Raw genomic sequence first — 27,084 nt, 5'->3', positions numbered from 1 at the left:
AAAAGAGGGTTGCACATTACAGACTCCCCTTCTTGTCCTGTTTAATTAGTCGTATTATGGCCACTAAATACACAACAAGCAGAAGTGTGAACAGAAGGGGACGGAAACGCGGGCAATAATGTGCTGCCATCTGCTTTTTCACACGAACCATTTCATTTGTTGTTAAAACTGCGCAGGATGAATAGGAGGAGAGAGAGAGAGAGACTGTGATAGTGGAAGAAAACAAGTTAATCAAGTGTAATTATATTAAAAAAACATATACACATGTTGAGGGTTTGTATGAGGAAGCTATGAATGACTTGCCTTTTCTGCTTTTAGAGTGACAAATATTGGATATTATTGGATATTTGATCTGATACCCAGTAATACTAACGTGAATATTGCAATATCGACGCCAATATGAAAAATGTTGGGAGAAATTTTAGGTATCAATATTTTTGCTCGATAATTGATACATTTTGATACCTCTGTCAGTATTGATATATTGATGTTTTGTGTCAATCTGCCCATCATAGTGGTGTGAGACTGGACCAATCAACAGCATTGTGATTTGGGTAAAACTGTGCAAAGAAAAGTGCCTTTGTGGACAGGAAAGATGTATTTTCTTTTCTCTGAACTGGATTTAACAAACTTTATTCTTCTGCTGTTGCAATGCTTAAAACAATCCACGTCATCAATGAGAGCCTTTCCTGATTGATTTATGTCTAGAACAAATTTCACAGTTCTACACATGCTGCCAGGTTAGCTCATGAGTATACCGTATTTTCCGGAGTATAAGTCGCACCAGCCAAAAAATGCATAATAGAAAAGAAAAAACATATATAAGTCGCACTGGAGTATGAAATGTGGTTGCAAATGAAAAAATAACAAATAATATCACATATAAGTCGCTCCGGAGTATAAGTATATAAGTATAGATATCAGTATAAGTCGCACCCCGGCCAATACTATGAAAAAAGGTGCGACTTATAGTCCGGAACATACAGCATCTTCACATTTTTGCGATTCAAATGTGTAATGTTTTCCACAATAATTGATCACTGCTGCTGATTTCTCTACTAAACACGTGTTGATATTACGTCATAAGGCGCTGGTACAGCTGGCAGCCCGGTGTAAACGCTCTCTCTTCTTTCTCACACTTATTGTGCTTTATCTCCTATATTTTGTAAATATAGTTAGTATATTTTTTCTATTTTACTGTACGATAGGGACACGCGCTGGAATAGTTTTTTAATTCAACTGTTTTTGACTTTTTTCGGCTGGATTTGAGCGTTTTTCGTTGCGTTCGTTGTGTTGTTGTGACGTGAGCTAGTTCCGAGCGAGCCCACCAGCCCCTCCCCGCGCCCTCCGGCCGCGCTAAAGTACGGCGTGTCGTCGGTACACGTTTATATACACGTTTATATGAAAGAGGAACTTCACGAACGATCGAGACACGCACTGGAATCGCTTTAAATTAACTTGTTTTGACTTTATTCGGCTGGATTGAGTGTTTTCGTCGTGTCGTGGCGATGTGTCTTGGCTCTGAGTCCCCCGGCTCCGGCCCCGCCCCCCGGCCGGCGCCGTACCGCGTTTCCACAAAGGAGGAACTCATGAAACTGCGGAGAACAGTCGTCTTACCCGGAGATTGTCACGTTATCCCGTCGCAATACTGACCTAACCTAATACTGATGTGCAATTCTGTCGTATGTGCAATTGCTGTTGGAATTCATGTGCAATTCATGTGCAATCTATGTGCTGTCGTGACACATATTCATGTGCAATTACTGTCGGGATCACATGCAATGGTATTTATGTATTTATTTATTTATTTGTCTATGGGAGTTTTTATTTATTTATAGGAGATCTTCTACTGAAAGTGTTTTTCAGACTTCCTATAAGTGATCTGTTCTTCTGTATCTACCTCTGTATCTACCTGCGTTGCACCAATGAAATTTCCCCATGTGGGACAATAAAGGAATATCTTATCTTATCTTATCTTATCTTATCTTATAGATGTGATACAAAACTTGAAGCCAGGTCTACTTTCCCCTGCCTCTAGCGCAAAAGTATGTTCCCCGCAGAAAGGCCATGCGAGGGGAGGAGCCTGACCATGTTTTAAATATGGTAAAGACAAATGACCTTGAGATCACAGGAGCGCCAAACAGAAACAATGAGGCCGTCCTAATTGAGACATTACAATCCGCCGCACAGTGACTGATCAGAGGGCGCCTGATTGGACGAGTGGAGAGGTGGGCGACTTTGTGAAAAGGTCACCGCACTCTCCACCTGAGCATTTTAATATTCCCGACCCTCCCAAGCGCACATGTTGAAGGAATAAAGTGAAAAGTGTAAGAAATAAAAAAAAAGTCCAACTCCTCAGTGATTACAGACTTTTCGGGACGGGTGATATTTTCCCAAACGCATTAGCGAAATAAGATGGTAATTTCCCGTGCCCAGGGTGTATCCAGGCAGAAAATGATAAAAGGAAATAAAGATAGGTGCGGCGGGGGAGAGCGGAGGTGGTGGTGGGCGTACGGGGGTTAATTGAGGGGTTAACAGGGGGTGGTGTCGGCAGAAGGTCAGACCGCCGTTACCGAGCAGCGGGAGGTCCGTGCTCTCCGAGGCCCCGGTTCACAGCAGAGGTGTGAGACTCGTGTCGGGATAATGGTGCTGCAGGTGAACAGCGGGGCCACACACGGCAGACCAGAGGGACCGTGTACCGCGATCGGGGCGTGTGTGTGTGCGGGGATCGGGGTGTGTGTGTGTACGGGGATCGGGGGGTGTGTGTGCGGGGATCGGGGTGTGTGTGTGTACAGGGATCGGGGGATGTGTGTGCGGGGATCGGGGTGTGTGTGTGTACGGGGATCGGGGTGTATGTGTGCGGGGATCGGGGTGTGTGTGTGTACGGGGATCGGGGTGTGTGTGTGTACGGGGATCGGGGTGTGTGTGTGTACGGGATCGGGGCGTGTGTGTGTATGGCAGGACTAATCGGCTGTCCACGCCACGAGGAAATGAGACTCAGATTTGGGCCAAAAAATCGTCCATTACGCCTTTAAGTTCGGGAGCAGGACCACGCCCCTTCCTGCGGCTACACTATTGAATCATCCGGATCACATACGCCTGTGTTCATGACGTCGTGCCCCTCCCTCCCACCCTCTTTTTAATTGTTCTAATGATTCTAATTTATCTCCTAGATGGGGGTATCGAGGCCCGGGAGCCTTCAGCCCCAAAACGGCATCAACTTCTGTACATTTGTGTTGTTCATGTTTCTTGCCTGCCAAAAAACACTTTGCATTGTAGCTGGGGTTGTGGTCCATGCTAGTGAAATACAAGTCAAATTAGTGTACCAAGATTTTCTCATGGTTAATAAAGCTGCAAGCAATTATTATAAAATACTGTGGAGAAGCAATTCACATCAAAATCCCCACAATCTAGTTTTGACATATTTTCTAAGAACCCTGAGGAGCCCCTGAGGGTCTTTGGTAGTTGATTTCTTATTTATAAATGTGTATGTGGTAAAAAAAAAAAAAAAAAGATAAAAAAATCTTCCCCATTATTCACTTTTTTCAATATAAAAATAAAGACATAAAACAACAAAAACAAGACGAGAACAGAGAGAAACAAATTAGGTACAATTCAAATATAAGAATTTAGGAAATGAGGCATCCAAAGAAGAAGAAAGACACAAAGTACAGAATAAGAGTCCAGTTTCTGTTCATTTTCCCTCACATTTTTCATTGAAGTTGTGTTTATATGGAATTTTTCATTTAAAAAAAATCCATTTTCCGTATGTCGGTCCAGTTCTTTAAACGTGGGCGCAGTTTGTGTCATCCATTTCTCCGTGATGGTCTTTTCCCCCAGCTTCCAAAAGCACGTTCCAAAAGTATCCATTTATTGTGTCCATGGCAGAGGTTTTGAGGCCCAAATACATTGTTCTGAAATTGAGTGGGACAGTGGTGTCAAGATACAAATCATTTCATGCAACTTTTAAATCACCAGGAAATGTCAAGACAAAAAAATCACACACACACTTTTGTAACTTAATTTTGTTTTCATTTATTTAGATTTTTTTTTTTGTAATATGTACATGTTTCATACTTTTTTTTTTTAAATCTATAAAGAAGAATCAAGTGTCTGTATAATTATATTTACTATAGGTCATAAACTGTAGAAACGTCTATAATTGTTCTTTTGGATAACTCTTCACATTATCTGCTTGAACCTTTAGAACCAGTGACACAGCGGTTCACCATAAACAGAAAATGAGGTTTGCCGTGTTCAGAACAATCTCGTATTCGGCCTGATAAAAGACGTACACGACAGCGGACGTGTGTTTCAGTACTGCATAAAGGGGGGCACTTTGTTCTGTTTCGTATTCAAAATAAACTCCCAAAAAGAGGATCACAAGACTCGACCGGAAACAACTAAATTACAATGTGACACTTTCTGATTCCTCTGAGTCATGAGTCATGCCCGAAAGTCACTTATGAAGCAACTGACCACAACGTTTTTTTAAATTCCTATCACACTCTCGGTGGCGCGATAATAGATACAAACGACTGAGAGTTTATTCAGAAAACGATCACTAACGCGTCTATCGTTTTTTCCAGTTTGACAGCGGACTTGGAGTGAGATGTTTTCATATATGTCCAGTTTTAGATTCATAAATGTCCAGTTTTAGATTCATATATGTCCAGTTTTAGATTCATAAATGTCCAGTTTTAGATTCATATATGTCCAGTTTTAGATTTATATATGTCCAGTTTTAGATTCATAAATGTTCAGTTTTAGATTCATAAATGTTCAGTTTTAGATTCAAATATCAAAGTTCCTGGTTGATTCCTACTGTAGTTATACCGTATTTTCCGGTCGCATCATTTTTCATAGTTTTGGCCGGGGTGCGACTTATACTTATATTTATACTTATATACTTATACTCCGGAGCGACTTATATGTGATATTGTTTGTTATTTTCACACTTGCAACTACATTTCATACTCCAGTGCAACTTATACATGTTTTTTTCTTCTCTATTATGCATTTTTTTGGCTGGTGCGACTTATACTCCAGTGCGACTTATACTCCGGAAAATACGGTAGTCATATTGTACATTTCATCTGTCGATCGACCCTGCTTCCTGTCCGACACGGCTGACAACTGTGTAAAACTACCCGAAAAAATAAAACAAATATTCCAAAATTGTACACAAAATTGCAATGAAGTGATGCGAGAAAAAGTTGTGACGTTTTTCTACTTTGCCCTGATTGACATTTCACAAGTTTGTTCTACAGTGCTATAACAGTGATTTAGTAAGACAACAAGTGTTCTATTGCATATGGATTCTGTTTGTCACATACAGTGCTTAGAGAAAATAAAATTGAAAAAATTGAAAAAAAAAAAACAGCACTATACATACATCTAAGCTTTTCGTTACTTTGTTACTTGATAAATATTTGAATTAAATTGGCTGATAAATGGACATGTGACAGGCGGCTCCAGAAACCTACAGTGTTGTAAAGTTTTGACTCTGTGCATCTTCCAAGAGAGTGAAGATCCATTAAAGTGAAGAAGAAAAAAAAAGGGCGAGTAGACTATGTTACGTGTACATATCAGACTTGCAAATGCGAAACAAAAACGAATACAATATAATTAGATTTCCTGTTAAACATACTTATCTAAAAATGTAAAGTTTTTTCACAAAATAAACAGAAAACATGCTCTTTATTCGGGCGTCTCTCTACATATACCGTCCAAACAATCTTCAGTCGTGAGCTCGAAGGCTGACCTCATCGTACGTTCTTCCTGCTCCAATATTCCAGAAGGCAGACCCACTAACCAGAAGGTTGTGGGTTCATTTCCCGTTCATTTTGCGCACGTACATCTTGGTATCGGTCATATTGTCAATAACATTCTGATTGGGAGTAGTTGGGAGTATTTGATGAGGCTTTGAGTAGGCCAGTACAGTTAGAATTATTATTATTAGGCATGTCAGTATAACTACTACTTTGATGTTCAACATACAATACCGGACCAAAACAAAAGTGGATTCAGCTAAGTAAATACAGTTCTCTCAATACCCTCCTTCTGCTGGAAAACTGCTGCAGGTGATGATCTTTCAGCCGCAACACGTTATTTAAACCCGACTGATGCGGTGAGTGGCTTTCTGAAACAACCGTGTGGAAAGACGAATCCCGTGGTCATGGAGAAGCAGAGGCTAATGTAGTACAGATCTGAACCCCGGTGAGAGTGTTTGGAGCTGGAGAAGGCTTTGTGCAGCGGTCACTCTCACATCTGGGCGAGAAATAATGACACATTGGATGGAAATAAGTCTTTGAATATTTCAGAAGCTTATTGAAACTATGCCACAGCGAATGTTTGATTACAAAGCTAAAGGAGGTCCAGCAAAGTATTACAGTGTGTTCCCCTTTTTTCTGTGGTGATGGTTTTTTGAACAGGCAGTGTGTGAAAGAGGGAATAATCATTTGAATATGTTTGCAATAGCAGAAAACGTCAGGTTCCTTTTGTAGCAGGAACACATTTGAGCTGTAGAGGTTCAAATAAGTAACTTCTATGACTCTGTGTAAGTGTTACTGATGCTGCTTTTATTGTGTCAGTGGCAATTCTTTTCATGTAATAATTTAAAATCTGTTTTGCCACAGTGCAAATATATTGGAACAGCATCTGTTTGGGTGAAAATGAATTAATTATAGACTGTTTTATTCTCCGCCTAGCAGGAAGTGAAGTGTGCTGTTAGCATGCTAGTTGTTGTGAGGTTTAACATGAAAAGCTGTGAATAATTTGGATTATCTGAATGCGTTAAGTATGATAGAAATACAAGTGGACTGCGGAGAGAGTTGAAAATGTGAAAAACAAACCTAGTTCCTTTTTAAGAAGGTAAAAATGAGGTACAGCGCCCAAGTATTTTCAATATTATCGTTCATGACAACTTTCTTCGATATATCTTCAAAATGTGTTATAGTGACAGGCCTAATTATTATGGGAAACGTATTCTAGTTTTGTGTATTTTGAGAAGCACAAAATCGTCCGTCCACATTGTTTTCAGTCACTTCAGCACCGTTCTTCACTTTTTCCCTTCTCTCCATTGTCCCGCCGTCCCGCCTCCTGCCCCAGAGTCTATGTGGGGAAACAGATGCCGCAGCACTCCATGCAGATCTCCAGGCAGTCGGACGACTCGCAGCAGGCGTCCATGATGCCACAGTCCATGTCACAGGGGCAGTTACAGTCGTCGCCCAGCTCGTCGCCGGCGCAGCAGCAGCAGCACGCCTCCGAGGTGCACGTGCCGCAGGACGCCTGAGTCACCACCATGTTACACAGGGTCAGGAACTCACAGAACAGGCAGGCCAGGATGCAGTGCACGCAGCAGTCTGCACACACAACAACAACACAGACGTTCACAACACCAAAGAAGAAGTTGTTACAATTTACCATGTACAATATAGGATAGGGGTACAGTTCAGAGTACCCCTATCCTTCACCACCATTTACCCATTTTATGTTGTTGTATTTATTGTATTGTATGTATTTATTTTATTGTATTTTATTTATTTTATTGTATTTTATTTATTTTATTTATTTTATTTATTTTATTTATTTTCCATCCATCCATTTTCTACCGCTTGTTCCCTTTCGGGGTCGCGGGTGACTGGAGCCTATCCCAGTGACTTCGGGCCTTAGGCGGGGTACACCCTGGACAGTGGCCAACTTGTCGCAGGGCCAACACAGAGACATAGACATTACAGACAGTTCACTCTCACATTCATTCACTAGGGCCAATTTAGAGTCACCAATTTTGCCTGACACATACATGTCTTTGGACGGTGGGAGGAAGCCGGAGAACCCGGAGAGAACCCACGGTAACACGGGGAGAACATGCAAACTCCACCCAGAGAGATCATGTGATGTTGGTCTGGTCCAGGAATCGAACCCATGATCTCCTTCTTGGGAGGCAAGAGCGCTAACCGCATTTGCCACCGTGCACCCCTTTATTTATTATTATTTATTTTATTTATTTTATTTATTTTATTTATTTTATTTATTTTATTTATTTTATTTATTTTATTTATTTTATTTATTTTATTTATTTTTTTATTTTATTTATTTTTTTATTTATTTTATTTGTATATCAATTATTGATTTTATTTCAATTATTGATTTTATTTCCATTATTGATTGTATGTATATTTTTATTATTAAAAAAATACATATATATATATATATATATATATGTCGTTATTGTTTGTTAGTCTCAATAAAAGCGAAATTATTCATACTTATAGAGATTTTTTATTTAAATCACAATTTAAGTATGTGCCATTATTAAATAAAAAAGACTGCAATATTGTAAAATATCACAATAGTTGTTTTGGAGATGTGCTAAATTACCTCAAAAAGAGACAGAAACATAATAAAGGGTATAAGGTGATATTTCTGCACTTTTGTGGTAATTTTATGGTCCATTCAAATTATGTTAAATTACTGCCAATAATCCAAAATATATTGAGACGTTCATTTTTGTGGATATATATACTTGGAATCCTCCACTTCTGAAATCCATGTGATCTCGACATGTGACTTTCATTGACCTTTATGTAACAGGAAAGACCCACTCCAGTAGAATCTCTTTTTCAGGGTTTTGAGTTCATTTTTCAGTCCTCTCAAATGTTAATGCTCCTGGAGTTGTTTACAATTTGTATTTCAAATCTAATCAAATCTAATCATAATTGCAATATTTGTCGGAGAAAATGCTAACAATATACTATTCTATACATTACTCATTTTGGAAATTGTATTAGAACTGATGAAGAATGGGAACATACATGCACATCCCAATAGAGGACCACAGAATCATATTTGGGAGGAATTATTTGGAAAAGTATATCATATATATTTTATAACATCATGTTAAAGTGCACATTATTCACAGGAAAGTACTAATTGTTGGAATCTGGAATCTGTGGCTGTGAAGTGGCTCATCACTATCATGTGTTCTGAAAGTATTAAAAGTACTGGGCTGAGATGAAAGAGACACTGGATGTAAAACTCAAGCAATGGAAACAAAAGATAGATGCCTGAGGATGTACTTTTGGCTGCAGCAAAAAAAAAAAAGGAAATGGATGAAGAGGACGGAGCCGACGCTCAAGGACTGGACTGAAATAACATTTATAATTTCATAAAAAGACTAACTTTTGCACTGAATTTGAAAATGGACAAAGACACTTGGACAAACAAGACAAAAAGTGACAGACTGACGTTCTACTTTGTTTGTTTTTGTCATATTTCTGTGTGCATATGTGTTCTGTTCTGTTTAGTCTTATTTAGTTTTTGTGTGTATTATAATAAAACAATAAAAAACGTAGGGGATATTTAAGTACCGTATTTTCCCGCCTATAAGTCGCACCAGAGTATAAGTCGCACCAGCCCAAAAATGCATAACAGAGAAGAAAAAAACATATATAAGTCACACTGGAGTATGAAATGCAGTTGCAAGTGTGAAAAATAATATCATAAGTCGCTTCGGAGTATAAGTATATAAGTATAAATATAAGTACAAGTCGCACCCCGGCCAAAACTCTGAAAAAAGGTGCGGCTTATAGTCCGGAAAATACGGTAATAAAATTGAATCCACTAAAAACACAGTAAATTTGTTTAACTCCGAACAAATCACAATATATTAATAATAATAATAATAATCTGTATTTATATCGAATTAAAAAATACTACAAAAAGAATACCGTACACAAAAAACAAACAACATCAGAAGTGTTTCTAAAATATAATTATCTACAAAAAGGGCAGTTGCGGTGAGTGCATGCGGGGGGTAAAGTGAAATGAGAGACATTCAATGCGCTGATCCCTGTCCTGTTGCAGTGATTAGCAGCATGTTGAATAATTGTGACATTATCATGCAAACTGCCGGCACCATCGCACTAAAATGATTAGACGCAGTCCGACAGTGTCTCTGGCAAATGGGGGCTTAATACTTCGGAGACTCACGCCGCACATTAACGTCTGACCTCCCCACTCTCCGTCTGTGGGACACGGCACGGAATGTGAATTTGCTTTGTCCAAACAGTTTGACTGAAAACACAAGTCGCATCAGCCAAAAAATAAAGAATAGAGGGGAAAAAAAACATATACAAGTCGCATTTTTTGGGGAAATGTATTTGATAAAATCCAGGACCAAGAACATTTAATCTTGAAATGCAGTTTAAAATAATAACAGATTAGAGAACATGGTGAATAGGTGTACGTATGCTAACGCTAACACCTTCAGCTACATGACGCACAGACTGAACTGTGGTAAGTGTCTGGTATGTTAACGTAACATATTAACAGTTATTCAGATAACTATAGCATAAAGAACATGCTAACAAGTTTACCAAAGCATCAGTTTTACCCCAAATCACTAAATCCATTGAATTCTTCTTCCTCTGTGTCACTTCTAAACAACTCCACAAACTCCAGAGGAAGTGCAGATTCTTCTTCTGCGTCGCTCAGAGCCTAGAGCGCCCTCTTGTGGTTGTCAGTGTGAAAATAGCAAATAATATCAAGTATAAGTCGCACCCCCCTGATGGGGGGTTTGCCACCTGCTTGTCTCCATGGAGATCTTATTGCTTTGCCTGGAATGTTCCACAATATATTTAATGAGTGTTTTTCGTTGTGTCGTCGTGATGTGCGATAGGTCCGAGCTAGCCCCACCGCGCCCCCTGGCCCCACCGCCGCCGTACGTAACGGCGCCGGTTCGCGTTTATACAAAGGAGGAACTCATGAAACTGCTGAGAACCATCGTCTTACCCGGAGATCGTCACGTTATCCCGGCGGACATCCTAATTTTTCCCTTCCATCCCTTTTTGGGAAATGGGAGGATTTGTCTATAAGAGTTTTTGTTTATAAGAGTTCTTCTATTAAGAGTGTTTTTTAAACTTCCTATAATCTGTTATGTGTCCTTTTCCTCTGTATCTACTGCGTTGTATCAATGAAATTTCCCCATGTGTGGACAATAAAGGATCTTATCTTATCTTATAACTTATATATCTTACATTTACTCACTTACATGTCTTTTAAAGCTCAAAAATACATTGAAAAACAGGGAGCACAATATTAAGCGAAAGTACAGATCGTAATATTACAATAACACCAAGAAGTTCAGTCTGACAGATGCAAATGAAAATTGTTCATTTTTCTTAATCAGTACAAATTAGCCTTGATTTAGCCTCTGTTTTGGTTAAGTTTATATTTTGCAGTTAGACTAATACATTCAGACATGGACATTTTTGACACGATAAAACTGAAAGAATGAATAGTCACAAAATATGTTCAAATATTCCAATAACGTTGATATCGCAGCAAAACCATGTATTCAAACTGTGTGACTGTGAGTGGGCTCGCCTCTACGCAAACCTGACCCGTAACTCGGCCTGGAGACGTGCTTGTCTCCATGGAAACCGACAAGTTTGATGTGAAAATATTAAAAGTTACACTGTGCGCGCTGAAGATGAATCACAATGAAACTGAAATCACAATTCGAATAGCCGTAGTCGTATTGGCAAATCTCAGACACGAAAGCGCTGGTTAACTCGATCCTGAGCCTCTCTCTTGGAGCCAGCGCGTCTCCTTTAATCCTCTCCAAGTTCCTGCCACTGGTCTGCGCGTGAAAAACACGGCGTGGACGGATGCAGAAAAATAGCATTACAAACAGGGAGCATTTGCATAACTTTCATCAGCCCATCTGGAGCTGTCAGACGGGGCTGTTACTGATTGGGTTGGAGGGAAAGTGAAGGAGGCGAGCTGGAGGACGGCGTGCTAAAGCGGGCCGACGACCGCAGGATGCTCATGTTTGATTAATCAAAGTAGAGCACTTTTTTTTTCTCCGCTGCTTCTTCAATGCTCAGGGCTGCGGCGCTGACCAGAAGCACTCGCTGCCTGTGATACAAACAAGATAGATATGGAACATGAAACGAGCTACAGTGTGCGCCTCCTGCCTCAAGTTTGAATGCATCTTATTATCCTTATCGGAGGCCGTAACGCCGGTGACGGGGGATGCATTACAATGAATCCCACTTCCTCAGCATCTCAGTCAGATCACACTGACCCTGCATTAGGAGATGTTTCAAGATGGCGAAAAACTTCACTCTGTTTCTGCTGTGTATACCGCCATCTGAACGTCTACAAAATGCCAATGGGAATAATGAACAGTGCCCCGGCAGCTCCGAGCACAAAACCTCAAAGTTCAGAATAACAAACTTTGAGGGCCCAGAGGGCATAGCCATGGCAGCATTCACAATGTTACAGTCGGCTGCCAACACCATCTAAACACAGACCATAGGCATTAAACAGCAGCTGGCCGGCTCTGCTATTCACTTGGATGTATAATTCAACACCAGTGATTACAGTGGATCTTAGAGAAGCCGAGAGAGAGAAGGAGAGGAGCGGGGGGGCAGTACACTGTACACAAGAGAGATGGACACCAGGCACATCTTCAGGAAAACAGAGAGCAGCGGACGGACAGATGTACAGAAGGAGAGACAGGGTGAATCCAAGCAGCAGACAGGCGAGCGGCTGACACTGCTGCTGTTTAATGTCAGCGCCACTATGAAGTCCACAATATCCAGGGCCAAAAACAGTCCGGCGCCTCTGAGGAAATAGTTTGAGACATCTGGAAAGCTAACATCAAAAAAAGAGAGCAGCATGACACAAAACAAGCTGGATGGGCCTCAGAGCAGCAAGCTGTGCAAAACAGTCAAACTCACAAAGAGAAGAGGAAGTGCAAGACAGCTAGACATCAACGCACAGAGAGATTGATCAGGCAAAGCCTTGGTGGCCAAGGAAGTGGTCAGGGCGCATACAGAGTCTGGTCAGTGGACTGCAGTGAGGTCCACTCCATGCACCGTCAGAGCGCCGCATAATCAACGAGGAGAAACTCAAGCCAGAAGCGCCAAGTTCATTATTAGAGAAGGATAATTGTGTATTTGCTCTGTAGTTTACGTCGCGGCTGAATGTGATTACACACAATTAAAACAAAGCAGCCGGGTGTTATCACAGCCTGGCTCTGGTGCCAGCAGCGTGTGCCAAGAAACACAGGGATCGGCCCAGTCCCCTGAGCTAACCCCTGCTAGCTTATGCCTTTTATTTCCAGTGTTCAGGGGCTGTTTAGGAGGCTAATTTCACAGGCAAACAGATTATGTTAATCCATGTAAACATTCAAACACAACAGCTTGCCTGTTTTCCGGGGGGAAATAAACAGTTGAGAGTGAACATATTGATTTGGAGAGGTGCTGTCTGCAAATAGGAAGACAAAAGCCGTAATGAGAGGGACTTGTTGAGCAGTTGTTTTTGCACTCTCGCTTCCTCTGTTCTTTACGAATTAAGACGTCGCAAACAACGTGTCTGGAATATTAGCGCGGCCACTCTGTTTTTTTTTGCGTACAGCTCGACGTGCATATTTCAAACTCGAGTTAAGCTTTACGTATAGCAACGTAGCGCGCCACATTTTCACTAAGAATGAGAAGCAAAAACAGACTCTCTGAAGTATCACCAGGAACGAACAACAGATCATCGCAGGCATCTCCGCCAAAACAGATGCCGAGGCGGCGTTAATGATACTGACGGGATGTAAGCACGTCAGAGAGGGCCCGCGGAGGTGTGAGGGGCACTCAGGGGCCCAACAGGACTTTTAATGGGCCCCCTGTGCTCGGCGGACTCGTTAGATGGTCACACCTATCTCCTGAATGCAGAGAGCCCGGCCGACCACCTTCATTACTGGACTCGCCAACGGCCTCGCACCTGACAATGTGACGGCCTCCCTGCATCGCAAACACTCCATTTGACTTGTTGTTAAGGCAAATAAAAGCCCCGGGAGCCGCGCGAGATGCCGGACGCCTGACAGGAACGATGAAAACGAGAGGTCGCGCTCTCTCGTCATTAAAAGGTGAGAGAAGGTGGGCTTGTATTATCAATATGCTACAAATGAAATGCATGATTTTGGAGAAAGAGCTATATGGTTTCTAAATTGCTTTTCAATTCCAGAGCTTCGTACAAAGTGTCAGACTATAATAAGCCTTCTATGCAGATGTCAGTGTCGTGACTAACAAACAGGAATGATCCATGCTGGACAGGTCAAAGTGCCACAGGTGCTTTTATGTGCGCCCAGGTGTTGAGTTTCAGCCTGTTTGGCAGGAAACACGTGGAAAAATACAGTTCTGCACTTTATTCTAGACACAATTAGGTCAAATTAACTTTTCATTTTATCCATACAGGTGGAAAAACATGCAAAGTATTGTTGAACTTTGCAAACTTCCTTCTGTTGATCATTTCAAATGTCTTTTGAAAACCGTATTAATTGACAAATGTACATGGCTTGATGTGATTGTTTGTGTTTGATTGTATTTATTCGACACTGTAATTGTGTCATAACCCTTGTGTTACCGGGAGCACGACTCTTTACTGCAGGGGTGTCCAAACATTTTTCACAGAGGGACACATTTTGAAACTTACACAGAGCAGGGGCCACAAACAACCCAACTTTGTCAAATTTGTTGAAGGACAAAGTGAATCAATGGAAATTTTGCATTTGACATAGTTTCAATGCACCTCCACACCTTTTAATAATACTCGGAACATGAATATTAGGTTGGTACAACATCAAGAATTTTTTTCAAATTTTACAGTAAAAAGTACTGTTTGGACCAACTTGGCAGGAAGTAGAGGGCCAACAAAAATTGGCCCCAGGGCCGCAGTTTGGACATGCCTGCTTTACTGTTTTCCCCTGTATAAATACACGTTTGCCCAAAAGACAGGTCACATTTTAGCAGCTGGCTCGCTGCGTAATCTTTTCAACACTAAACGTGCTCTGTGAATGCTCAAGAACGATTGAAAAGCACTGCTCTGTGGGACTAGCATTTGGTTTCTCCGATTTAGCGGAAAGTGCTGGACTTTATGCAAGGCCGGTTACCATGTGACCTGCTCAAGTTACAAACTGTGCCTGCAGGGCCCATTTTGAAAGAGTGGAAGGATTCAATAATGTGGACAATGTTGGGCAGGGTGAACGTGCTTCTTGTTTCGTTTGCTTATTTCGCAGCGCCAAAATGTTTCTTGGTACTTTTACTGTCTTGTTTTTATGTCCATTGCTGGTTTGTGTGCTTGTTTTTCTGCTTGTATGTGTCTCCGGCTGTACTGTGCCCTGGCGTACCTTCGGGCAGAGGCGGCTTGGTCGAGCTGGTGGAACTGCCCTTACTGCGGCGGCTGCTGTCACTGTTGACCGACAGGCTGGACCGGAGCTTCCTCTGCATCTTTTGGGACACGGACCCGGAGGAGGTGGCGGGCCGGGGCTGCTCCGTCATGGTCGAGGAGTGGACCATCGCCGTCCGGGGCCCCGACGCCTTGCCGTTCCGCCCGACGTCGTTGCCGCAGTTGCACGGACGCCCGCCCCCCGCCCCGGCGTGGACCCCAGAGTGGACCCCGGCGTGGACCCTGTTGCCGTTGCTCAAGGCGGTCGTGTTGTCCCCGCTCTCATCTCTCTGAGCGGCTCCCGTCGACGGCTGGGAGTCGGATCGAGGCTGAGCTGCGAAAGAAAGAAAACCGTTTACTTTTTTTAGACTTTTAAACTTTCGTCTGCGCCTTCGCCGTCACTCCACACGTGTAAGTCGGCGCTCTGTTCGCACAAAGTGAACCTGGAAACAAAATCATCCTCAGCAAATCCTGTCTCGTCACGAATATCGATTACGCGGCGAACGTTTCAATCGGGGGAACGACTGAACGCACTGAGACGAGAGAAACAAGAAATCCGACCCCGTAGGCGGCAGTCGCGTTTGTGGAAAAGGCGCGAGCGACGGAGGTGAGTTAAGAACCGGGGAACGGCAGATTAATGCAGAGAGAAGAGAGAAGTGGATCCTGTGATAGTGTGCACATACAAAACCGCTGCTGTCTGCCGCCGTAATGATCTTCTCCTCTGTTGAAGCTCGGAGATGGCCCGAACTAGTCTTTTTGACAGCCACAGACGCTCGGAGACAGCAGCGACCTGTCTGATAAGGGAGAAGTGAGTGAGGAAAAGGAGGTGGCATTTCCCCGAGACGAGCACCTGCAAATTCAGCTCTACTGGGACTCCCCGACATTACCTTCACTCCAGATCACAGCCCCGGCTCCTGCAAGCGCCGCCACTGCATGAGCAACCTTTAGATTTGAATTATTCATTCTTTTTAAAGTCTGACTCTGTTAACCGTAGCTATTCGGCATACTTTTGCAATACATATTTTTATATATATATATATATATATATATATATATATATATATATATATATATATATATATATATATATATATATATATATATATATATATATATATACATACGTTAAACAGATGGGGAAAGCTTGATAAATGTACCGAGGAGTTAGAAGAGTACTGACGTGGTTTTTGGAAGGCTATTATAAAGAACAAAGAAAGGTGTAATCAGTAGAAAATGGAGTCAAAAGCTGCTCAGTTGTCTTGGTGTGGTCCTGCTTTGATCCCGGTTTAGCGCTGATGTTTTGGTCCTGGTGCAGTTCAGGTTTGGTTCTGCTTTAGTCCCGATTTTGATGTGGTTTGTGTAAGTGTAAGTAAACTATGGAAACTAGTTTGTCACGACCAAGAGGTTCGACATGGTTGATCCAAAAGTCTTGATATTTGGCACGGTCCGATTTTTTTAGATGATGCTGGTATCCATTATTCCATGCTTCCCTGTATGATAACCGATACTTTCCGATATAAAAGCTTTTAAAATCCTTAGCAAGGCCCACACATCTACCTTAAATGAAAGTAAAGCTCACAAATGGACTTTTCACTTTAGTAAAACTGGGATTCATTATTTTTGCCGTGATCGTGTATGCAGACAGGCACTGTTAAAGGCGCTGTACTTGATTTTTACTCTTTTTCTGAAAAACAGAACTAGTTTGTGCTGCCCGGTGGTCTAGTGGTTACGGCGGCATCACCCGCGACAGAGTTCGAATCCCGGCTCAATTTACAAATATCCTGCATCTTTCATCCCTTTTTTACGCTCAGCTGTCCCGTCCGATAAAGCCCATTGGCCGAAAAAAAAACAGAAGTAGTTTGTGCATGTAATAAAGTCAAATCAGTTTTGCCCCGGTACAGATGCATTGTTAAAGCATCTATATGGGTGAAAATGAGACCAGAGTGCTTTCTCTGCATCTACATTTAAAGGGTTTTATTCTCTGAGAAGCAGGAATTGCGGCATTAGCATGCTAACGTTTGTTAGCTTTACCCGCGATGGAAAAACTCAATCTGGGCTTGTGAAAAGTGCTGATAAACTATATCGTGGTCAATATTTAGGAGGCTGGGAATGCATTAGGAAAGTGAGGAATACATGTGGAGCTGTAAAGTGTTTAAAATTAATGTTTAAAGTTCTGTTTTCATGTTTCAAAACTGGGCGACACACTGGTAAAATTGTAAAAAGTGCAGGTCATTATGTACGTTACAGTATATTGTAATCTGAGAGTCTTCAATCAGTGGAAATGAGTGTTTTTTTGTTATTCTAAAGCCAGATTTCTTTATTTTGGCTAAAGAAACAACAATATATTCCATTCTTTACTGTTGGTGGGTCTCAAAGTGGTCAAAAACTGGGACAACTGGAACATGTCTTGTATAAAACTGGGACACATCAATGGTTTTGGATACATCTGCTGGGACATGGGACACAGGGCTCAAAACTGGGACTGTCCCGGGTAAAAAGAGATGCCTGGTCACCCTACTTTAACCTCATTGCTCATCTATTCAAATATTGATCTTCCGGTATCACCCGTTACTGGAATCAATACATAACCCATCCCTACTTAATATCAAATACAGTATTGATATAAATAGTTAAAAAATACAACCTTTTTCGACAATAAACTAGCAGAGAATCCATCGAAAGTCGCCTAGTTCTGAACATTATCTGTATAAAACCAAATTGCAGAATGTCTTTTTTTTTTACTTTTTACTGACAATAGTAATAATTTTCATTCTTTTCCACAATCCACATAAAATGACCTAAGGTTTTTTTTTTCCAGCATCATGGCCAAGGAGACAGTTTGCTAATTGTCCCTCTTTAATCGTCATCCTCAGTGCACTCTACCAACTGCCCTTTCTAATACAGCCCATTGTCCATTGGAAAAATTGCTAAAATTAAAAAATACATGAATTACTAGCAAAAACAACTGAAAAAGCTTTAAGTTTCTGTGTGTCGATGCTCAAACAACAAACGCAAGGAAACTGAGAGGAGCGGGGGGCTAGTGCGGGGGGTCTTTCTCAGCCCATCGCCCCGGGAGATCGCCCGACGTGGACCAGGATCTAAAACAAAGCAATTAAAAACACAGCAGCCCTCACTTCTCTTCATTCACTCTTCTGCACGCGGCTTCGATAAACAAATATAGACTTAAGAGATCAGAGCGCCGTGGCATTTGAATTAGACGCGGCGCCACCGGATCGAATTCATTATGCTGTGATTTAAAAGCAGACCTGGATTAAGCTTTAAAAACAAACGCCGCGCCATGAGCGTGTGTGGTGGGACTGACATCGACTAACAAGGAGATCTATAAACTATATCATCCCGGCAAATGGGGTTGTACAATATATAAAGTAAACAAGGGCCGCAGCGATTAGTCGTGACCAGTCAACAATAAAATACTAATACTAATCATTGTAAAAGTGGTGGGAAAAATTGACAAAAATTCTGAATCTTGAGTTTTTTAAAATGATATTCAGACAGAAATGTGTTAAAATATGTCTTTAAATGTATTAGTTGAGGTTTGATTAATAGACAAATGGGAATAGTCTGTGAAATAAATCACAAAAGTGCAGAAATATCCCCTTATATGCTTATTTGAAAGTTTACAAGATCACTTTTTCAATTGTTATTTTTTAATCAGCTCTTAAAAAATAAAAAAATAAAAAAGATATTCAAATGTATCTACATTTTGATATATTGCCCACCCCTTAATACAAAAAAATACAAATTAATTGTTATTTGTACAATGCAGACTCTAAAATACTTTAATACTAAATAACAGTGACATTATTGAATCAAAATAACAATCAAAGAACACCGTATTTTCCGGACTATTTTCATTGTTTTGGCCGGGGTGCGACTTATACTTATATACTTATAGTGCGACATATAGTCCGGAAAATACGGTAAATTCTTCTTTTTTTCATCAATAATACACTTAAGTCGTACATATTCCCTATTCAGATGCCTTAAGTCACTAAAATCAGCCTTTATTTGGTTGATAATGTATTTAAATGTACTACTAAAATAACCGTTAGTCACCGCCCCTTTATACAGTACAAGTTCATGAACTATCCTCGCTATGATACTTGCTTCCACATGCGCTCTAAGTCTTTTCTAGCGTGCAACATCTGCGTCTTCCTTTTGGCCACACATGCACACAAAGCTTTACAATCGTGCTCCAAAAGGCCAGCGTGGATCGAAGGGCATAATTACAGTGGAAGTGTAGCCTTCACTAGCATAAATAGTCAGGAACAGGAGGAATGGGAAACCGGTACTTAAAGGGAAGGACAGAGGCCGTGACTCAGGAGGACGACGCCGGAGACGGAGTGTAGCCGTCACTGTATGGATGGGCTGAGCTGTTGCAAGGCTTATTTTTATCCTGATGAACACGTTGACAAAGACGAATAGTCACAATGGGGTAATATTCATAATCATTGATCATAATAATGACGATACTGTCAGAGATGGCAGTGACAGACGTGTACGGCCACCGCCAGACAAATGAAGAAATAATGAGAAAAGCCGAATTAGTCAGCTCTCATAAAAATGAAACACTTTTTACTGTATAATCAATTGACTGGAGTGCGCCGGATAGAAACTGCAAAAATGCCAGACGTGATTTACAAGTGCGTGCGTTTTGTTTGAGAATGATAAATATGTTGGGCCGATATACTGTAGTGGGCAGATATTATTTGTGCTTTTTTAGTCTTTAGTTATCGGTATTGTGGTATAAGTGGGGTATGACAGATTTTTACGATTTAGAATTTTTTTGGTGTATTTATATGTGTTGTACATATACATTATAGTTTTACACCAATCAAGTAAGTATTTGTGGAGAAAACTAGGAAAAACTGTATAAAATGACAGGAAGTGACATAACATTTCTCATTCCAGTCAAAGTTTATGCACAATTTACATAAAGAGACACATTTTTTGACTCTTTAAACATTAATAAAACTAAATAAAACTGCTCCAATATATTTGTATTTGTTATATAAAATAAATTGTGACATTAGATGATTTTTTGCCCAGTGTTTGCTGGGTAATTTCCTTGTGTGATGTCATCAATTACAAACAGGAAGTGAAATGATAAATCTAAAAAAAAAAAGTGCTATTCTGTGATTTAAAAACAATTGAAAGTATATTTATCGTAACTCCATTCTAGTTCCATGAGTCGTCCGACCAAAAAATACACGTAATACTTTATTTTAAGGCTTTAGTGTGAGGCAGCACAAAATAGGACTACACTGTTGTCTTGAGTTTGTTTGTAGTACATTTAAATTACATATTTTGGGGGAAATTATCAAAATCGGTCATTGATACCTCTGAATTCTAAATAAGGCTGCACAGTACATAATGGCTAATGCAATAATCAATATCGCAACAAATGAATTATGTATTGTAATAACAAAAAGGTCTTTTCCTAATAAAATATATTGAAAAAGGTTGATTTTTTAAAGATTTTGTTTCTGCTAAGTTTCAATTTTGACAAAGTTTGAGTTTTACATTAAGGCAAGGCATTTGTTTTAATACAACTAAAATTATTGTGTCAAAATGTATATTCAAATCCAGCAATAATATCAATATTGCAGAACTTTAAAGTAGCATATTGCATAAAAACATATCGGTCGATCTTTACATTTTATATTGTTCTCAAAGTAAAGATGCCAATTTTATTATTTCATCCTGAAACAAAAATCTCATTAAAAGTGGCAATTACGGGTGGACAATAGATCAAATTTTAAATAATATTGTGAATGTTGTTTCGAATATTGACTTTATCATTTATAGGAGGGGAATGCTAAAAAGAAAAACTAAAAAAAAAAAACAATTAAAAAGGAAAAGTTGAAAAAAAGAAAGAAAAAAGTTATGTAAACTTGTCAACTAAGTGTAATATGTCTGAACTTTTGTGATTCCTTTGACAGACATTTCACATTTGCCTGATAATTAACTCGACTCGTACCTTTACAGACATGTTTTCCTACATTTCTTTTGCACTGACACAACACCATCCGATAATTACACTTTTGTCAACATCGCCCACCGACAATCACACTTCTGAGTTCGCTATTGTGACAAACCTCGCTGCCACGAAAACGCATCTGATCAGAACAACTTCCAATCGGTTTATTTTTATCCGGTGCGGGTTTGTGCGGGTTTGTGCCGGCCCGGGGCTCACCACGCTCGCGCCGGGACATCACTGAGCCTGACAGGTCGCATTAAAACACGTGTGTGCTGCAGGAACCGGACGCGTACACATCTCAGAATTGGACTTGTAAGCGCCCTATTTCCAGCCCATCAACAACTGTTGCGGGTGTACATTTGTAGTTGAATAAAACATGCTTTCCCCCTACACACGCTGTCACACACATCACAGGGGAAACTAGGGGCTGAGTGCTTCTTGACGGTCTAAGCAGCATCCCAATTTGGTCCCGGTGTCTCGCGGTGGCTGACAGCCTCAAATATCTGGGGAACACTTTTAAAAGGCCAGTGTTTGATGGATTCATGAAGAACACACAAATATAATTGCCATTTGTCACCGCGCGTTGAGCGTCCGCCGCCACACAGGGGGCCACGGCGCCGGGTTCCACCGCGTCGGGGGGGGGGGGCGCTATGTAAAACGCGGCGCATAAACACCTCCGTTTGTGTCAGGGAAATAGGTCCTAGAGGAGGGAGCGGAAATTGCACCCAAAAGACAGGGAGAGGGAGCCGTAGTGTGTGTAGTGTGTGTGTGTGTGTGTGTGTGTGTGTGTGTGTGTGTGCGTGTGTGTGTGTGTGTGTGCGCGTGTCAGAGCTCGGCGAAGCTCCCTAAGCCGGCGGTAATATGCATGCGCGTCAAAACCGCATCAGAGCCGTATAAACAAGCATCTAAAACCGTCCCGGACATGAAAATATAATGCAGAGGTCAAACGGGGCGAGCGAGGAGATCCTCATTTGCACGGCGCCTCCTCTACAGTCGCAGGTACAGGACTGCGAGCCGACTTCGACGAAGAAAAAAAAAAGAGCACGAAGCTTGCCTCTGAAGCTCGCTGCTTTTTAATATTAATGCCCCCGAGATGAGGACGGAGAGGAGGAGACGGGAGGAGAGGAGCGCCCGGGCCGGTGTTTGCCCAGGCTTATTAGAACGCCCGTCAGACGGAGCGGAACGGTTATTCAAATGTCACGTCACGTCGGACAAATAAACACGCATCCGCCGTTCATCTGCTAATAACCGCTATTACACAAAAGCAGGAGTTTGGGTTTGTTGTGGCGTGAATGTGGCGGCGGCGGCGCTTTCAACGCTTTCAAACAAGATAAATAGCTGCCTTTTCTCCTTTCAGCATCGCTACCATTATATTGTTTATCTTGACGCGGCGCGAATTAGAAAAACATGTATATTTTCTGCTTGACTGGCCGTGTACCTGGATGATTGAAATGCTAATTTGTGAAATGTGCAATGACCTAGGCGGGGCCGCTCTTAACCGGGGCCCCGCGACTCCGCCAAAAACAGCCCGGGGTGTCATCTCTCCTCCCCAACAAACAGCAGCCCCGGCCTTCAATCCAAAGGGATATATTTTCTCATTAGAAATTATACATCTCGCCTGTCCATATTTATAGACGCAAAACCAGGGGAATTATGCGGCACAGAGAGGGAGACGGGGCCGAGCGAGCAGAAGAAGTACAATGAATGTTATTACAAATGCTTCTGATTGAAATTTTCCTTGGGCGTATCAAAGCCTCGTTTACCGTTTGACCTTCCAAACTCCGGCACAAGGACTTTTATTGTCTAATAGGATGCGCCAGAATATGTACTGTACCCGCCACGTCACTGTTTAGAAAGTACAAGTGGATGGAGTGGTTAAAGATGTCGTTATTATCTAGATATTGGCGGGTAAAACGTTTGTAAATTGAATTGAGACTTTTCCATTTGAGTTGTTTATTTGACTCAGACGGTGCACGTTCGCTCACATTTCAGTGACTGTGATTGATTTGTAGTTTTGTAAATCGTTTATTGACACCAGCAAACGCACCGTATTTTCCGGACGATAAATCGCACCTTTTTTCATAGTTTTGGCCGGGGTGCGACTCCAGTGCGACTTATATGTGTTTTTTTCTTCTCTATTATGCATTTTTTGGCTGGTGCGACTTATATTTATACTTATATACTTATACTCCGGAGCGACTTATATGTGATAATATTTGTTATTTTCACACTTGCAGCTGCATTTCATACTCCAGTGCGACTTATATATGTTTTTTAATTCTCTATTATGCATTTTTTGGCTCCAGTGCGACTTATACTCCGGAAAATACGGTATTTCTTGAACATGACTTTTATCCTCAAATACGAGGGAAACATTGGACGCGACGGTCAAATTCGTCATAGTTGGTTCTCGAGCTCCTTCAGAAAGTAGAACAAGTGTTAGATTCTCATTTGCGTTGCCAGTTCCAAAGCCTGAATCCAGTTGTTTTAAAGCTTCCGTTGTGTCCTTCCCTCGGATCTGAATGTCACCGCCTAAAGCCCAGCTCCCGCTCTAATCGTGAAGCCCGAGCTAGTTTGGCCTCTGCGGCTCAGTGAGTCTGGAATTCTGGAAAGGAGCTGAACGTGAGCCGTGGCCTGAACATAAACTGAGAAGCAGAACAAGGTGTATTTGTCCTGAGCTGCAGCATTAGGCTCTGGCAACTCAGGTTCACTTGGGACTGTATTATACCTATTCAAACCAGTAAAAGCAGAGACTACATAGCTCACCTGTTTACCATAGTCAAACTGTCTACTCAGAAAGGGCAAAATATGGCAATGAATACTTCAGATTTGTGAAATTGACAGCATTAGGACTGCAACGATAAGTCAACTAATCATGGCTATTCAACTATGATAAGGAAACTGTGATCTTCTTTTGATAACTGTAATCGTTATCTGTACTATACGGAATATAAAACACATACGTCAAAAAAAGAATAAACACATTCGTACTTTTTGTACATATTCTCTATCTAAAAGCCGTCAGTCAGCATAATTCGACTTTATTTGGTTAAAAAAGTATTTCAAAAGTCTCAATATTCAACAGAAGTGACCGTTTGACAAGTCGACAACCAAAGTAATCGTTAGCGACAACCCAAGACGACATAGCGACTTAACCGTTAGCTTAGACCTTGCAGCACGAGGAGGTCGAAGAGCAGGAAACGTGCTTTCAACCCGCACAAAATACTATATCATTTGTCCCAGTAAATCTGAAACTGCCCTGATCATCACGCTGCAATCCTGGGCCTGTCAGTCCTCGCCGTGATTTGCATGCGTTCAAACCGTAACGACATACATAAAGATGAAGACATGGCCACGACCACGACGATGATGATGGCGACGATGATGACACGGGGACGATGGCTAAATTAGCTTCAATATTGGATCCTCATCAGCCAAAGTGACAAGCTCTTCACGTTTGCGGTGGGGCCGTGTTTCGGCGAAGCGCAACACAAATCTACAAGCTGTCGCCACCTGTCAAGTCCCATCACACTGTGGACCGCCTCATTTGGGCCGGACATTATCTACTTTAAGTTCACCTATCAGGCCGACTAAACCTCCCTCGTGCTGTCCCGTGATTTCAATCGTTTTTATTTATGTTCAATTATTAGGCCCGAGCACGACAAGCTGAGACGCCTATTAGTCCCGTAAGGCCGTGCAAAGCACGGCTGCAAAAGTGCGCACAAAATCCAGCGCAAGGCGCTCGCCCACTTCCAAACACTCACTAACGCACTCCTCCACTCACGCACGCCCCGTGCATACTAATTAGTAGTAGGAAAATGGAACATTACCGTTGTAAACGGGCGAAGCCCGTGCAAAAGTGTGCACTAAAAGAGCACTTTATATAGGGATGAAGGTTGTCATCATGGTTGACCCACACCATGGGGTAGGAAAGCGCAAGCGCTTTTCTTTCCGAAAATGTATAGTTTATGATATTTTAAAAATGGGATACATTGTTTTCGCATCGGAATATTATTATTATTGGTCTTATTATTAACTGTTGGACCAAACATGTGGGTGCCCTGGCCCATGCCAAAGGCCTAGATCATGGATACTTACTCCTGCTATGACAGAAATAGTCAATAGCCAATACAAGCATGCAGTTGTAATGAGCGGCCATGATTTGTAGATTTAAAAACAGAGCAGGAGACCTTAGAATCTCTACTGTTGACATCGCGGATCTGGGAAATTTGAAACTGAGTGTTTTTTGAGGCTCAAGGGAGAGGACTCATTGTATAATGAATAACATTCATGAAACTAGCATAAATTGAGCTAAAAACAACTCCAGGTATGTTTTTGATGAGGGAAGAATGTTATAACGTGGTCAATTTAGCATAATACAGTAGTGGAAGTGAAAAATGATTGTGTATTTTACTTGTGGACTTCGGGGAGGGCGGGGCGGGGCGGGGTCACAGAGCTCCATCACGCGTGTCTTAAGCGCATCTAATTCTCAGACAGTCGTCCATATTTGGTTTCTTTAAGTGATACTTGAAGACGCAGATTAATATTATTTTCCAACCCCCTCCGCCGCCGCCAACACTCCCTCCTCCTGATGGATGGGGAGTCGGGCGTAAGGGATTTAGTCATTTCGAAATTTGCTGCTGATTGAGTGGAAAAATAACCCCCTCGGACCTTGTTCTGCTTAATTACATTTTGCGGTGGCAACGGCAACTTGAAAGAAAAGAGCCTGATTTGACAGCGAGAGGCTGTGCTGTAGTGAACACGCTCTGCACATCGTGAATGAACCGCGAACATATCAAGTTGTTTTTTGTCAGAATTGTTTAATAGCAAAATTTACTTTGCTAAATTATACTGATGTGATACTATCGGATGTTTATTGGCGCAGCCGTAGCTCAAATAGCAGAGATAATAATTGATCACTTTATAAGACTAAATGTACCGTATTTTCCAGACTATAAGTCGCACCTTTTTTCATAGTTTTGGCCGGGGTGCGACGTATACTTATATTTATACTTATATACTTATACTCCAGAGCGACTTATATGTGATATTATTCGTTATTTTCACACTGGCAGCTGCATATCACGTTATATCACATGCATACCCAAAAATGCGACTTGTACTCCAGTGAGACTTGTTTTTTTCTTTATTATGAATTTTTTTTGGCTGGTGCGATTTAAACTAGTTAAACCGTATTTTCTGGACTATAAGTCACACCTTATTTCATAGTTTTGGCCGGAGTGCGACTTATATTTACACTTATATACTTATACTCCGGTGCGACTTATATGTGATATTATTTGTTATTTTCACACTTGCAACCGCATTTCATACTCCAGTTTCTTCTTCTCTATTATGCATTTTTTGGCTGGTGCGATTTATACTAGTTATACCGTATTTTCTGGACTATAAGTCGCACCTTTTTTCATAGTTTTGGCCGGGGTACGACTTATATATTTATACTTATATACTTACACCCTGGTGCGACTTATATGTGATATAATTTGTTATTTTCACATTTGCAACCTTATTTCATACTCCAGTGCAACTTATATATGTTTTTTTTCTTCTCCATTATGCATTTTTTGGCTGGTGCGACTTATACTCCAGTGCGACTTATAGTCCAGAAAATACGGTAGTCTGGAAAAAACAGTAATACATATTATGTTTATCTACTGTGCTTCTCAAACTGCAGTGCCGGTACCTCTTGTAATACTTGGATAAGTCTGATTTAATTGAATTTAGAAACTTTAGTCATGTTTGAGATTCGCCGATCAAAACCCTGCAGAAGGCCAGATACAACGTGGACATCAAATAAACCATATTATCAACGTGGATGAAGAACTGTTTTGTATTCA

The 27,084-nt window shown here is 41.2% G+C and overlaps 1 protein-coding gene across 1 annotated transcript in view; it reads right to left on the bottom strand.

Moving 5' to 3' along the window:
- Positions 1 to 4,037: 4,037 nt before the first annotated feature.
- Positions 4,038 to 27,084, bottom strand: part of mdfic (MyoD family inhibitor domain containing) — a 43,956-nt gene continuing 20,909 nt past the window's right edge. The window contains exons 4-5 of the mRNA XM_072454850.1: positions 15,188 to 15,559; positions 4,038 to 7,364 (exon numbers count right to left, since the gene is read on the bottom strand). Of these exons, the coding sequence (XP_072310951.1) occupies positions 7,114 to 7,364; positions 15,188 to 15,559 (623 nt within the window). The 3' untranslated portion in view covers positions 4,038 to 7,113. The remainder of the gene's footprint in view (positions 7,365 to 15,187; positions 15,560 to 27,084) is intronic.

Source organism: Eucyclogobius newberryi, unplaced genomic scaffold (assembly GCF_026437365.1).
Source record: "Eucyclogobius newberryi isolate DKJ021-1_F unplaced genomic scaffold, fEucNew1.0.hap1 SCAF_2, whole genome shotgun sequence".
NCBI classification, from domain to species: domain Eukaryota; kingdom Metazoa; phylum Chordata; class Actinopteri; order Gobiiformes; family Gobiidae; genus Eucyclogobius; species Eucyclogobius newberryi.
This window is presented reverse-complemented; position numbering and strand designations above follow the sequence as displayed.